This window comes from Rhinolophus ferrumequinum, chromosome 21 (genome assembly GCF_004115265.2).
Source record: "Rhinolophus ferrumequinum isolate MPI-CBG mRhiFer1 chromosome 21, mRhiFer1_v1.p, whole genome shotgun sequence".
NCBI classification, from domain to species: Eukaryota; Metazoa; Chordata; class Mammalia; order Chiroptera; family Rhinolophidae; genus Rhinolophus; species Rhinolophus ferrumequinum.
Window position 1 is genome coordinate 3,944,969 of NC_046304.1, and position 16,751 is coordinate 3,961,719.

The 16,751-nt window shown below is 35.2% G+C and overlaps 1 protein-coding gene across 13 annotated transcripts in view; it reads right to left on the reverse strand.

Annotated features, from left to right (window-relative positions):
* NCOR1 (nuclear receptor corepressor 1) overlaps positions 1 to 16,751 on the reverse strand; it is a 165,603-nt gene that overhangs the window by 66,508 nt on the left and 82,344 nt on the right. For all 13 annotated transcript variants that reach the window (XM_033090679.1, XM_033090674.1, XM_033090678.1 and 10 more), the window contains 4 exons: positions 12,963 to 13,180; positions 11,309 to 11,371; positions 8,042 to 8,181; positions 4,700 to 4,826 (listed from right to left, as the gene is read on the reverse strand). In XM_033090679.1, coding sequence (XP_032946570.1) covers positions 4,700 to 4,826; positions 8,042 to 8,181; positions 11,309 to 11,371; positions 12,963 to 13,180 — 548 coding nt within the window. The remainder of the gene's footprint in view (positions 1 to 4,699; positions 4,827 to 8,041; positions 8,182 to 11,308; positions 11,372 to 12,962; positions 13,181 to 16,751) is intronic.

The following is a 16,751-nucleotide window of genomic DNA, read 5'->3' on the forward strand; positions in this document are numbered from 1 at the left end:
AGAAAATGAGAGAATGATCCAACAGGTACATTTTGGGGAAGAACATTCCAAGTAGACAGATTAGCACATGCAAAAGCCCCTGAAGTGGGGGTTGCTTTGCTCGGGAATAGGAAAGAGAACAGTGTGGTTAGAAAGGAGTAAACAATCACCTCACCTCTATTAGAATGGCAATTATCAAAAAGACAAGAAATAAATACGGGCGAGGATGGGGAGAAAAGGGAACTCTTGTTCACTGTTGGTGGGAATGTAAATTGGTGCAGCCACTATGGAAAACAGCATGGAGGTTCCTCAAAAAACTTAAAAATAGAGCTACCATATGATCCAGCAACTCTACTTCTGGGTATTTATCTAAAGTAAACAGAAAAAACATAACTCGAAAAGATATATGCACTCCCATACTCACTGCAGCATTATTTTACAAGCGCCAAGACATGAAAACAACCTAAATGTCCATCAATGGATAAAAGGATAAATGAAATGTGGTGTACACACACACATACACACACACGAAGAATACTGGGGGATGACAAAAAAATGTATACACATTTTAAGAGATGTTATCTATGTATTTTCAAAGTTGAATTGAATTATGGTAGCAATGTGTAGTATGACGTTCGCTCAAATATTGGCATTAATCAAATGAATGCTAGCGTCACCATGCGAAAGGCAGGGCAGTCAAAGAAAATGATGGAAGCACGGCTGTCATTCGAGGAGTGCAGGACCATTTTGAAGTGGAAGTACAACAATGGAGGCGTGAGTATGCAACAGAACCTCCAACACGCCTAACAATTGCACACAATCGTGATAAGTTTGAGACTCATGGTACTGTGTGAAGAAACTGAAACGGTATGCGCAGTGATACAAGGGGACACTTTGGTCAACGTTGCTCAAGCAGTAGTTCACCGTAATCAGAAGTGTCTGGACGCTGATGGTAACCATTTTGAGCATCTCTTGTAAAAACGTGACTTGTATTCATCTTTTGTTATTAGTATATATTGAATATTACAATTTTAATAGTTTTTTTTTTCTTAAAACATGTATACATTTTTCTGTCACCCTCTGTATTTATTCAACCATAAAAAAGAAGGAAATCTTGCCATTTGTGACATGATGTACCTTAAGGACATATGCTACGTGAAATAAGTCAGACAGAGAAGGACACACACTATGATCTCACTTAAATGTGGTATCTGAAAAAAGGAAAACCAAACCAAACAAAAATAGTTAGAGAATAGATTGGTGGTTGGCAGAGGCAGGAAGTGGAAGGTGAGTGAAGTGGGTGAAGGTGGTCAACATGTACAAAACATCCAGTTATAAAATACGTAAGTTCTGGGGATATAATGTACAGCAAGATAACTATAGTTAATAACACTGTATTGTGTATTTGAAAGTTGCTAAGAGAATAGATCTTAAAAATTCTCATCAAGAAAAAAAATTTGCAACTTTGTGGGGTGATGGATATTAACTAGACTTACTGTGAAGATTATGTGATGATTTGCAATATTATATACAAATATCGAATTATGTTGTACACCTAAAGCTAATATACTATCATATGTTACATCTCAGTTAATAATAACAAAAGACTACAGTGAGCAAGCAGAAAAGTGGTTGGCAAAAAGGTCACAGAGATTTAAGTGGCAGTTCATGTAGGGCCTTATGAGTCAGAGTCACTCTGGCTTTTATTCTGAATGAGATGTGAAAGTACCAAGGTTTGAAGTAGAAGACAAATATGATCTTATTCACATTTTATTAGGTTTACTCTGGCTATTGCGTGGTGGGAAAAGAAATATAATGGAACAAATAGCAGCAAGCAGACCAATCAAGAGGCCACTGCAGTGCAGACAACAGTGATTGAGAAACAGGGGAGCCACAATGGAGGTAGGGAAATATGATTAGATTCTAAACAGTGCATCTAAAGAAAAGTTGACAACATTTGCTGATGGATCACATGTGGAATATGAGAGAGAGAATTGTCAAAGTATCATTTATCGACCTAAGGGAAGACTAACAGGGAAAAGTAGGTTGTGCGGGTAGGGAAATAAAAGTCTGCTTTCGATGTTAAGTTTGCAATGGCTCCTAGGTATCCAAATGGAAATGTTAAGTAGGCAGTTAAGAGACTAGAGTTCAGATGAGTTCAAGTCTCAAAAATCAAAACAAAAGGCAAACAAAAACTCAAAACAGTGCCTCAAACATAGTAAGGTCTTAATATATGGTAGCAATTATCGTTAGTGAAAGATGCTACCAAAATGTTGAAAAGCAAACAAAAAGCCTGACTTCAACTTCATTTCTATTCATATAGTGGTGGGAAGTCTCAAATTCAAGGGCAAATTAAAAAGCCATTTATCTTCCAAATACTAGAAGACATGTTAGTGATTATGCAGCAGATGATATCATCTGACATAAGCACTTTGAATCACTTTCTTCCTTCAAGCCACAAAAGAGTTGAAATAAGGCATAATGCTTCATCAAACACCAGCCAAATATGAGTGTCTTTTATTTCTTTACCCTAAAAAAAAAACTTTAGAGAATGATTTAAAACAAGAGAACAAGAGCAAATCCAAATTTGGTAAAGTTTCAGTCTTTCTGATTAAACTCTTTTAATCAGGAAAGATATTCACAGCTAGATGTGTGGTTTAGGAAAACAGACACAGTAACTCTTCCCTCCAGCAACTGCTTTCATGCTTCACAGGCAAGAGTTTTGCCACACAATAAACAGTTAATCTTTAGTGCCTCCTTAAGTTTGGCAATAAGAAATAAATCACAGGTCATATAAACTGCATTGTGTACTTTCTTTCCTTTGATGCTTTCCAAATGAAGTTAAGTCAAAAGGAAATGGAGATCCCACAATTCTAATGGCAAGTTCCATTTCCCATTAATAGGAAAATATTCTGGATGTCACAACACAGCCTCATGTATGAATGAGCATGATGTGATCATGCCACCCTAAACTTGATCAAACAGAAATATTATTTTTATATCTCATTCAATCTTAATTACCTCAATAACCTTATTTAAAACCTTAATAACTAAATAACCTTATTTGACAATTTAAAGAAAAGATTCATACTGAGACAAAGTCACAGGAAGAAACCTGAAGGATAAAAGTCAGTTCTGGTGCAGTTTTTGAGAATCTGTTCGCTCATGCATGGATAAGCTTTTCTGTTCTGAAATAAACGTATTTATGACAATTAGGCTTGGGCTTTGTTATAAAATTAATTGTGCACTCCCCGCCATGTGTATGTTAAAGCCCTAACCCCTCAATGTGATAATATTTAAAGATAATGCCTTTAAGGACGAAATTTAGGTTAAATGAGGTCAAAAGGGTGGGGCCGTAATCCAATAGGACTGGCGTCTTTATGAGTAAGAAACACCAGGAGCACATGTGCACAGAAGGAAAGCCATGTGAGGACAAACTAAAAAGGCGGCCATCTGCAAGCCAGAAAGAAAGGTTCACCAGAAACCAACCTTGTCGCCACCTTGATCTTGGACTAGCAGCCTTCAGAACTGAGAAAATAAATTTCTGTTGTTTAAGGCACCCAGTCTGTGATGTTCTGTCATGGCAGCCCAAGCAGACTAACACAGACTTCACATGCATTTGTAACCCAGGGAATACTACTAGCTAATGGCTACAAACCTATTAACATTAACAAACTCTGATGAACTCTTTAGAAGTACCATGAACTTCAATTAATTGCAGCACTCTTATACTACCCCAGGGTGAATTTGCTCCAATATTCTCTTTACTCTTATATCACTGGCCTCACTTTTCACAAAACAGCACAGAAAAAAGTTACGTATTATTCAAACCTGGAACCCATTTCAAGTCAAATTTTAAGTTTAAAAGCCAACAAGAACAACTTGTAAGAAGAAAAACATCTAATATTTCTAAAACTGCTGGAAGGTGTAGAACTTCTGAGCTTAAAAACATAAGAGTCTACAAAGGAAAATATAAATAGCTCTAATTACATACAAAGTTTAAACTATGCTAATTTAAAGATAAAACAGAAAAAAGGGAATGAGACGGAGAAAATATATGCACATACAAAAAAAAGAATGTTTAAGATATATAAAGAACTACTAAAATCATTGTGAAACTCCTCATTTCAGAAACAATCAATTTACAAAAGAAATCCACAGAAACTTTAATAATAATGTAAACTGAAAGAACTGTTAGTTTTTTTTCTTTAACTAGCAAAACACAAGAAAATATTTACTTTCTCAGGAAGTTGTCATTAATTTGTTCAAGTGACAAAAAGGATTTTATTTATTTTCCTGTTTCTTGGGTTGACATTTTTTTCTACAGGGGCTTTTAGGGTCATTAATTCTTTTTATATGTAAACAAATGAAATAAACTCAATACAAAAAAATAAAGAGGGAAAGGTAATTGATACCAACTAAACGAATGTGACAACAATGTAGACACACAGACATTTTACTGATGTTGGCATATAGGTGAATGGGACTGCTCTCCAAATGTTCTGGTGGTAGTACTTGGACCATTTCAGGTGCTACATAAATAAGTATTTATTGGTTGGATTAATAATTACATTATGTTCAAGTTTAAAATCTCTATGCCATGAAAACACTGATATACCATTTCCTTAATGAAGCAATTCCTGAATAGTGAAATGACTAAGCTAAAAATCACACATTTGGGCTGGCAGAAGTTACAACTAAATTCAAGATTTTGAGATACCTTCACTGTCTTCTGGATTTTCTTCTTCATTGGAGGCTTCAATATCTTCATCCTCCTGAGCAGAAACAGTGGAAGCTACACTCTCACACTGAGACACATCTCGCTCTTCACGAGGTTTTCGTGAAGTCTAGAGTAGTGAAAAATATTAAAATAAGTTATTTATGATTTAAATAACTAAAAGGAAACAAACCTTTTCATATCTGAAACAACACAGAACACTGATACACACACAAATACTAAACAAGACGACTGTGCGTCTCACTGCTCTTCTGGTTAAAGTGCAGTTATTTCTAGGTAACCACTAACATCTTTTGTGTAGATAACTCACTTTCATTAAAGTAAACGCAAGTTACATCTGTGTTCTACTTGCCACTTATACATGGACAAATAGCCAAAAATCACAAAACTCCTGCTCTTCTCCTCCTCCAAATAATGTATTTTTAACATATACATTTATTTCCTAATAAAAATAACGTGTTGAATGTGGAATCTTCACATGGAGTAATCTATTAGAGCTCCATTTTTTCACTATATATTATACTAGTTAATTTTAATGTAATAATTGAAATACACAGAAATATTAACACCTATATATATATTCCACTGAATGAATAAATAACAGATATCAGACATGTCATGTTTTCCTGAGCTCTTTTTAAAAAAGATAAAACACTCTAGACCAACAATTGAAGCTTGCTGTCCCTATTATTTCCGTTGTAATTGAAAAGATCAGAATATGAAGTTTTAAAGACATTTGTGATGGTTAATTTTACGTGTCAACTTGGCTGGGCCACAGTACCCAAATATTTGGTCAAAAGTTATCCTGGATGTTCTTCTGTACAGCTGTTTTTTTCGATGAGATGAACAATGAAATCAATAGGATTCTGAGTAAAGCAGATTATCCTCCATTAATGTAGATGAGGTGAGCATCCAATCAACTGAAGGCCTTAAAAGAACTAAGACTGATGGCTCCCTGTCCCCTAACCCCCAACACACACACACGCAGCAAGAAGGAAATCTGCCAGCAGACAGCCTTTGTACTCCAACTGCAACTCTTCCTTGAGTCTCCATCCTGTCACCCTAACCCATCAGATTATGGATTTGCCACGCCTCCAAAATCACATGAGCCAATTTCTTAAATCAATTTCAACCCCCCCACACACACCACCACCACCACCACCACCACCACCACCACCCACCCCCATTGGTTCTGTTTCTCTAGAGCACCCTAATACAATGTTTAGCTTTTTAAAACATGTCTGATTTATTCTTTACTTTTCTCCCAAAATATTTCAGATAGTATGTGAAGTCAAGTCTCTCGTCAGTAGGCTTTTTGTTGGTGTTTTCTTTCCTTTATGTTTTAGTTGCTACGCCACATTTTTAACTCTTGCATACTTATTTTTAACCTAAATGCTTTTTTGTGTATAACTTTTTAAATCAATGTTATACTATATATTCTCTTATTATAAGTTCAAATCTTAATCAGTGTAACTATCTGCCCTTTTATTACCTAGTCTATCATCCTTAATGATTCTCAAACTTTTTGATCTAAGGACATAAAACTCTTAAAAAGTATTCAAAACCCTAAAGAGTTTTTGTTCTTAAGATATAAAGATAAATATTTACTATAGTAGAAATTAAAACTGAGAAACATTTAAACTATTAATTCATTTTAAAATAATAAACCCATTATATGTTAACATAAAGAACATATTTTTTAATAAAAAACTACTTTCTAAAACAAAAAAATAACTTAGTGAAAAAATAGCATTGTTTTATGTGTTTGGAAATCTCTTTAACATCTGCCTTAATAGAAAACACCACAATTCTCAAATATGATTCTGAAAGTAATGAAATCTGTGGAGAGAATACTGTTTTGATTGAAGAACATAAAAATAAATAAATAAATAAAAATCAGGCCTCACAGAGATATGTAGTTAGAAAACAAGAGTGTAATAAATAAAAATCAGGCCTCACAGAGATACGTAGTTAGAAAACAAGAGTGTATTTTAATAGTCGTTTCGGATGACTGTGAATATTATTCTTTGATACTGTACCAAAACACAGCAAGTAGTCGTTTCTTAATGGTTAGCTGCAATGTGAAATCTGAAACCATATCAATAAATTTTTTGTACTCTATTAAAATTCATTCATCTATCTTGCACTTGGGTGTACTAAAAAACATTTTATGAATCTTTCAGTCATACATGACATCTACTGTGACATCATAAATTAGTCTCATTTGGAAACTACTGAGTAACAGATTTTTTAAATTAAAAATATCACATTAGTTATTACCACTGATATCATCAGAAAAGTCTTTGACTCCTGGAAGATGTTAAGTTAATCGTTAGGGATACACATTTTCCAAAATTCTAATTTTTGCTTAAAAGCTAAGAATTTAAAAGTGGCAACAAATAATATTGGTTTTCTTTGAAAGAATGTCTGCCAAATACCTAGGTCTGAAAAACCAGTCTGTCTGGCATTCTTTTCAAATAAAAATCATATTTCATGAAAAAAGAGAGGCAAGTTCAGCTTAGAACTCAATTTCAAAAGTGCTTTTCCTTGAAAGAGCCATCATACTTTGGTAGGGAGCAGAAGTACTTTACACACACTTTATTTCATCATAGACATGTACTCAAGGGTCAAGATTTAGTAAAACTAATTTTTATTGCTTTATTAAGGACATTCTTAAGTGAAACTGGCTTTTTTAACATTGCAAACGCTTGGAGCTAAATACTATCCTGAGTACTTAGCACAGCAGTGACCTACCATGACTCACGCTAAGGCACCAGCAATTCTCACTCAGAACTGCTTTGACAACATCAATGCAAATGTCAATACAGTGTAAAAAATAACGTGTTAAGATTTTATGAAAATAGTTTTGACTTCATGGAACCCTCAAAGAGCTCTGTGGACTTTGAGAACACTGAAACTTCCTTGTTCAGGAATTTTCAGTAATCTTATACTTCCTAGTCTTTAATATTTATCCCATGGAATCTTTCTCTCTGAGTAAATGTTTTGTAATATGCCAAATCAACACATTCAACATGGTCAAGTGCACTCCAAATAAAGTTTTCAATTCAAACTTCAAAATGCTTCTATTTTTCAAATCTAGTGTACAGTCATCCAAAGTACTGAATCTCCACTACTACTAACAGAAATTTTACTCCTTGAGCAATAAATAGTCAACTTGCACCAAGAAACTAGCTATCTTTTACAGGTAAATGTAATAAATAAAACTACAAGATACAAAGAAGTTTCAAAACCTATTCTTTCAAGCTCAACAAACTGTAAGTGAAAAACAGTAAGTAAAAGATTCACCACTCCTGATATACTCACTTTCTGTTTATGCTGCTGCAAAAGGTTGTCAAGATTGTGTCGCCTTTTATAGTTAAAATAGAAGTTTTTACACTGAGCTTCACTTTTAGTTCCCACCATTTTGGCAATCGCAGCCCAGTTACGACCATGTTCTACTAGACCTATATTTTAAAAAGAGACTAAATGTTAACTGAACAGTAACCTGATAAAGAAAACAAGAGAACACAATCAACTTAATCACTATATTCAAAAACATCAACACTAAAAATGTGTTTCCAATTATTTATTGATGTACTTCAATATTTACTGAAATATGTATTGACACAAAACTCTTTAACAGTTCTATTTTTCCACCCAAATTTAAAACATGCTCATTAAGGAAAGGGCTCAACCTTATCTTTATGTATCTCCTACAGAGCTAGGACAACACTGGACACATAGTAATAGCTCAAACACTTGTTACCTCAGTGAATAAGTACTTCTAAATCTTTGGAAACAGTATAACAATATAAAGTTAATAAGGTAATCAAATATAATTAACTGTAAAGTAAAAATATACGTAAGACTCAGCATGACTTAGTCAATTCACAGTCAATGAATGACCTCAAAAAAATTAACCAGCTTTAGACTAATACAATGCGTAACAGAAAACTATCCCATCTGACATTTTTTAAATCAAGTAATACATATACGCACGCATGCACACAGCCACACACAAATGCATGTGTGCAAGGAATATGGATATATAAATGCATATATGAGGTATGATCAACAAATATGGTGAATGTTTATATTTTTTAAAAAAATTATTACAGTGAAAGACACATTACCATTAATCCCCCTCTCTTTAACACACTTATCCCTTCGTTCTTGCCACTTTCTGAAACAGTTCTGGAAGTCTTCTTTCATGAGTGTCTTTAGTTGCGCTGCCATGGCTGCCTCGATGCCCTGAAACCATTCAAAATGTTTACCTTTCATGTCATTTTGACTTTGGGGAAGAGCCAGAAGTCGTACAGTGCCAGATCCGGTAAATAAGGTGGATGTGGACATACCGTAATGTTTTTATTTGACAGAAATTGCCGCACCAGAAGCAATGTGTGACACAGCCTTTCTGTTGTGATAAAAAACTATGGTAAATGCTGCTGCCAAGTGCCATCCAACGGAAAAGCAGGGATCTTCATTACGGAAAGCAGCGAGCCAAACCTTAGTAACAGTGTGTGACAAGTTTCAACTTGTTTGGTGCAGTCAGTCAGGTGTGAGCTACGGTTGAGAGAAGGTGAGTTTAAAAGTGTGCTGTAATCATCCTCCATAATGACAACGCTCTGTGTCACACACCGCTTCTGGTAAACAGCAATTTCTGTCAAATAAAAACATTACAGTGTGTCCTCATCCACCTTATTCACCAGATCTGGCACCATGCCACTTCTGGCTCTTCCCCAAAGTCAAAATGATCAGGATATCAAGGCAGCCACAACAGTGCAATTAAAGACACTCATGAAAGAGGACTTCCAGAACTGCTTCAGAAAGCAGCAAGAACGATGATGGAATAAGTGTGTTTAAAGCGATGGGGAGTATTTTGAGGGGGATTAATGGCAATGTGTCTTACTATAATAAATATTTTTAATCGAAACATTCACCGCATTTTTTATCACACCTTGTATATCTACCTGGAAAAAGATCACTATATGAGACAGCTAACATCTACTTACTTCACCATGACATTTTGATGATCAAATGAGAATAAATGTGAATCTTTTTAAAACTTATACATGTAATCATGAGAAGTCATAGATTTTTTAATCATGGCAAACTTCAAATAAAAGACAGAATACTTTAGGCTGCTGTATTTTTGGTAAAGTTGGTTTATATGAATCTTAAATGTATCACTCATTACCTGATAAATAGAAAGTAAATCTGAAATATGTTACTAAAAGGTCAAGCTATTTATAATAATTTCTCTCTAGAACTACAAGGTAAATACTTAACTCCCACAAGAGTTGACTAATCTTTCTCAAAATTATTTTATTTAAAAAGTAAACTATTCTTTATTTATAAACAAATTATTTATCCTACTAGAATTTTTAGTTCAATTTTACACTACATTAATAAGCAACAACAGAAAAATACAAGATCCGTCATGTTTCCAACTAAGATCAAGGTCACCTAGCTATGAAAGTGGCAGAGACAGGATTCAAACTCTTGTCTGTCTCGCTACAAAGTTCATGCTCTCCCCTCTGAATCGCAGTGCAATTTCCTAGTAGTTTATAATCAAATGCCTTACTAAATGAAAACTGGGAGAGTATTTACCATTCTATTAAATGCAACTTGTAAATAATAGAAATATAGACTTTTAATATCAAAATACCTTCCAAAACAAGTATAATAGCATTTAATCACAACTATTCTGAAAAAGTGAAAACAGCTTACTGTTGCTCTCTAATAAAATGATATTCAAAATAAACTGCAGAGAAAATCTTAATCCCTCAAAAGTGGGCCTCTTAAACAAGACATATTTGGGGTACCTTATGAGGTACCACACTGTCAAGAAACAAACAAACAAACAAAAAACCTCTTTAAGTTTACTTCTAAATTCTACTTATCGTTGTGGAAAAGGGTTCTTTTTAATTAAAAAAAAATTACCTCTATCTCACTCATGAATAATAACCCTAAAAACAAAAAAAACCTGAACTACAGGTAACCCCCGTATAACAAGGCACTTCCACAACACGGTTTCGCTCTAACATGGTTCGAGAATTGGGGAAAACCCTCGTACAACATGGTATCCTAAAACACGGTTTCGCTCTAACACAGTTTGAGAATTAGAGAAATCCCCGAACAACATGGAGCGTAATAAGAGCTTTCAAGAGCAAAAGACATCTCATTTGAAATTTTTCATTCGAGCGTGGATGTTGTATCAGATTTGACTGCATTATTTTAAAATTTGTCAGAATTTTAAATCCATTTTGTTCATGGAGTATTAAGTTCAGAGGATGAAGATATCTTGTCAAAAAGAAAACGCCCTCGGTTAATGGTGCTTAGTAGTGATTGTTAGGCCATATTTAACAGTGATGACAAAGAAAACATATTGATATGTTATACTTTTGGTGAAAATTGCTTTAATAAAGATATTTCTCTTAATTACAAAAATATAATAGTACATTTTTAAAATTTTTGGAAACGCCCTTTTTTGTATTAGTTCTTTGTTTCATATAACACAGATTCGCATAACAGCATTTTTTAGGAACCTAACAACTGTGTTATACGGGGGTTACCTGCACTATCACTTACCTTTTTTAGCAACTTCCATTTCTTCTTCTGTCCATCGAGAGGTTTCTACAGGCTCTGTAGAAACTAAAATAAAGAGGGAGAACTCAATAAGGCAGAGAAATACTAAATTAATTCTTTCACTCATAGATTATAATGCATAAACCATCTAATCTGTAACCTATTTATCTGACATAAGCCTGTTTAAAGCATTTGATAAAAGAAACTATAGAAATAGGATGGTGTCAGCCTCTTCCCCCATCAAACTAGAGGAGAAAATTCAACATCAGTGTTATGATGTTTCTTAATGTTCTTTAAAGTTCCATCCATATCTACATGTTTGAACACTGTTAGTTTATTTTCTCAGAAGTAGCCCCTGACTCAGTGCCTTCCCACTAATTAGAGCTCATCCTATTTCTCCTGAAGTGTCAAAGGAAGAACCAGCACTCCACCTTCCGGTCCAGGCACAGTTCTCTCCTGTTATCTGAACTCCATGTCCTCCTAACACTTGGAGGCTCTTATGCTCATCCTCAGTAGTTCATCAACACTTTATCTTTTACTTTAGAAAGAAAATTGAGACTATCAGGTCTGAAATGAGCTCCTGCTATATTCCCCTTCTCAATTAATAGTATTACCATCTGCCCAGTCACTCAAATTATTAACAGGATCCTCAGACTAATTTTTGAATCCTTCCTGCCATTTACCACTCACATCCAACGATGTGTGTCAATTCTAATCTCCTGAATCCATCCCCTCCTTGTCTGGGCCACTGGAGGTATAATGATGCCCTTCTAGCTGGTCCTTCTTCCTCCACCCATTATTGTTCTAACCCGACCTCCACAACTGTCACCAGAATTATCTTTCTAAACACCAATCTAATGAAAGCACTCCTCCTTCAAAACTTTTGTAAGCTCCCCATTTTGTAAGCAAAGCAGGATATAGTTCATACAAGGTCCATCATGATCGGCCCCCATCTGCCTGTCTAGTTATTTCCCTCACATCAATTCTTGCCATTCCCAGAACTTGTATTTTCTTTCATATTCAATGTTAGAGCAAAACTGGTACTGCTAAACCACCAATGGTGACACTCATCATTAACATAATCCCTTTATATACTGACAAAATACTTAGTAAGAGAGAAAAATGCTTGGACTCTTAGACCCAACATTCCTTTGTTTTAAGAATTTATTCCCGTAACACATAATTCAACAGAAAGAAAATGCTATGTAAATAAAGATTTTTTTTTTAACTACAGTGCTATCTGTATTAGTTTAAAGGGTGTGGAGGAGATAGCCTAATCATTCAGCAATAGGGAATGGTACAGGAAATTGTGCCTCAGAGAACAACACAATGCCAACATTTCACAGTCATCAAAAAGTAAAAATGGAGATCACTTAGAAACTAGAAATTCACGATATATGCCAAGTTAAAACGTAAGAAAACAAAGTAGCATGTACACTAGGATGATAAAAAAAACAGCTGTATTAGGGTAGCAAGACTGGGACTGTTATTCTTTTTCAAAAAAGTTTTGTATTAAACTTTAAAAAATGTCAAGGCCAGACTTTCAGATTATTTCTAAGCTGCCAATATCAGAGGTCCCTCCTGCCCTACCCTAGCACTGAAACAGACAGAATCCCAACCAAAACTGTGGCCTGTTCACTCCAATCTGTGCACTCACCGGGTTCGGGCGGTGGTGGCAGAGGTGGGGGCGGCTCCTCAGTGGCCGCTGCTGCTGCAGCACTGGCCGCAGCAGCTTCACTTGTCATGGACCTGGTGATCCGGCCCTTTCTGCGACCCTGACTATTGGCGGTCTTTCGACCCCGGGGGATGACCTGCTCCCTCTCCTCAATTTCTTCAGCTGTACCTTCTGTCTTGTCCTTTTCCTTGGTATTTTCTCTGGAAATAAAGCAAATGAAAATTTTGTGAGGTGTCAAAGATACACATATGAAAGACAGTAGCTTTGAAAATTCTTTAAATAGAAATTGAGTAAAACTACCCAATCCCCCAGTTACTAAAATAAAATTTATAAGAAATTCTGTCATGCCCCAATTTTGAGTAGCTTTGACTCAAATTAAGACATTTCACAAAGGCCTGTTTTATTTTTATTTGTTAATGGACTTGAAATTAAACACATTTCAAATCACCTGACTTGGATACAAGAACACTCTCTGAGGAAGAAACAAATGGCAGCGGAAAACCCCCTAGACCTGCAATCCAGAGGCAGTGGGGTACACCAAAAAGCAGGAGTCCTGGATTTCTGGCCTTTGCTCCAAGTTTTCTCCTCTGTGAAATGAAGAAACTGAAACAGATGCTCTCCATGAGACATGCCCTTTCTGTGGTAATAATCTACAAAAGTGTTTTATTAAAGCAGGTTCAGTATTTTCAACCACCTCCAATACAATTATGTGCAAATGGCATTATGGCCTAGTGGTTAGGAAAATGGCCTCTGGAACCACGCTGCCTGGGTTGGTACCAGACAGAGCTCTATGATTTACTAGCCATGTGATGACCTTGGACAAGCACCCTTACCTCCAAGAACCTCGGTTTTTCTCATCTGTAAAATAAGGTTGATAATAACAGCACATTTCACAGGGCTGTTGTGAGAGTTAAAGAAGGTAGTTCACATACGATGCTCATAACAGTGCCTGGACCATAGTAAGCACCATAGGTGTTTGCTACTATTAAGGCTAAACCTCCTTCAGGCTATAAAGTGCTTATCATAGTCTCGGGCACTTAAGAAAAACTCAATAAATGGTCCTTATTATTAATAGCAACAGCATAATACTACAATTATAATAATACAGGAAAACCATTCTCTGTACTTCTTATCTCCCAGGGTTGTTATATTTAAAAGCAAGGTGCTTAATGCACAATTTTGCAAAAACAAATAGATGGTAATATTCAAAGACTCAACTATTCTTGCTTAATAGAAGGTGATTTTTTTTTTTAACCTACTTCAAGTGAAGACCTATTATGGTTTACCAAGTTAATTTTTCCCCCAAAATAGAAAAAGTGCTTCAAGAATAATTATTTCCCCTGCAGTTCTAAATTATCCTTGAACTTACCATGTAGCTTTCTCCCTTCACTTCTTTATTCCCTTACCAATCTGGCTACTACTACAGCTTCTTATTAGAGGTTTTGTCAAAAGACACTATTGACTTAATTGCAAAATGAAATGACCTCTTCTCAATTCTTGTTATATTATCCTTTCTACTGCAACTGACACTGTGGATAATTCTCAACTTAGCTTTTAGGATTTCACTTTCCTAACATCCCTACTGCTATTCTGGCTCTCCTGGGTTTTGCTTTTTTCCCCTCATCCTTTAATATAAGGATTTCCCAAGGCTCACTCTGGTTTTAAAGCTTTGTGAGGTTACTCATTCGCATCCACTCTACTACACGCATACCCCATCTCCTAAATCTCCTAAGATCCAGACTTGTCTTCCCAATTGCCTCTGAAATAATCACCTGGATTTCCCATCAATATCAAAAACATCCTCATCCTCACCACCGTTTCTTGCTCCATCTCACTCTCTAATCATTTGTTAGGAGTACTTACTAGGTTCAGAATCACTCAGGTTTCCAGATGTAACATTTTTAACTCTTTCCCTTTTTCTTTACTTCCTGTATGTACTCTAATGCCAAATTTTGGTTATTTCCTATTAGTATTATTTCTTCCACTAACTCACCATCTCTATTTCTATTACCACTGTACTTATTCAGTGCCTTAGCACCCTAATCCCAGTCTTTTATAACAGCCTCCTGACTCATATATCTCTAATCCATCTATTCTACACTGCAAATGGATCAGTATTCTAGCAGAACAACTTTGGTGATAAACCATTCCATCCATTCTAACCCCTACGTATTCCCAAACAGACCCACACAGCCTTCTGAATGAAATCTACTGTTTTAGCTTTCATTAAGGCTTTATCTAATCGAACCCGAATCTATTTTCCACATTTCTCCTTCAGGCACTCTATGTTACAGTCTAATGAGACCATTATCTGCCATTTCTCAAAGCAGAATATCTATTCATGCTGTTTCCTTTATTCTATCCACATTAACCACTATCTCCTGCATAAATTCCTGCAAATTATCTAGAAAAAAAGCAAACCTCAACTGTTTCTCAATCTTCCAATATACTTTACTGGTTCTGCTTGATTCTTTCAGGCTTTCTTCCTTTCCTTCAATAGTACTTGTATCTTGCCTAATTTTCCCCTATTAGATCATAAACTACCATGGAACAGTGGATATCTCATGTATTTTTGCATCTTCCATAAGATCTATCTCATTTATTGTTAAATAAATTAGAGATTTTAAGAAAACAGTAAAATGAAGATACGTAGTTTCATATGAGCAGAACCACTGACCATGTGGGAATATAAATATTATACCTGAACAGCTAAAAAAATAACTTGTTAAATAGGTATCTTCCTACCCAAAACAATATACAGATTTAATGCAATCTAATCTCCATCAAAATCCCAATGGCATTTTTAAAAAAGAAATAGAACAAAAAATCCACCAGATTTGTATGGAACCACAAAAGACCCCAATAGTCAAAGCAATCCTAAAAAAAAAAGGTTGGAGGTATCACACACTCCCTGACATCATTATATATTACAAAGCGACAATATTCCAAACAGCATGGTATTGGAAGAAAAACAGAGACACAGACCAATAGAACATAACTGAGAACCCAGAAATAAACTCACATACATACTGGCAGATAATTTTAGACACAGGAGACAAAAACATACAATGGAGAAAAGAAAGCCTCTTCAATAAATGGTCCTGGGAAAACTGGAAAGCCACGTGCAAAAGGATGAAATTAGACTGTTATCTGTCACCATGTACCAAAATTAACTCAAAATGGATCTAAGACCTGGAACAATAAATTGCATAGAAGAAACCATTGGATACTAAATTTAAGGAACTTGGGTTCAGAGAGGAATTTATGAATTTGACCTCAAAGACAAGAAAAAGCAAAAATAAATGAATGGAACTATGTTAAACTAGAAAGCTTTTGCACAACAAAAGAAACCACCAACAAAACAAAGGGGAAACCAACGAAATATTATACTTGCAAACAGCACCTTTGATAAGGGGGTAATATTCAAAATATATAAAGAACTCACAAAACTCAACAACAAAAAAACAAACAATCCAATTAAAAAATTGACAGAAAACCTGAACAGACACTTTTTCCAAGAAGACATACAAATGGCCAACAGATATATATAAAAAAAAATGCTCAACTTCACACTATTAGGAAAATGCAAATCAAAACGACAATGAGATACCACTCGACACCTATTAGAATGACTGGTATCAACAAGACAAGTAATAACAAGTTTTGGAGAGGTTGTAGAGAAAAAGGAACCCTCATACACTGCTAGAGGGAATGTAGATTGGTACAGCCACTACGGGAAACAGTATGGAGGTTCCTCAAAAAATTAAGAAT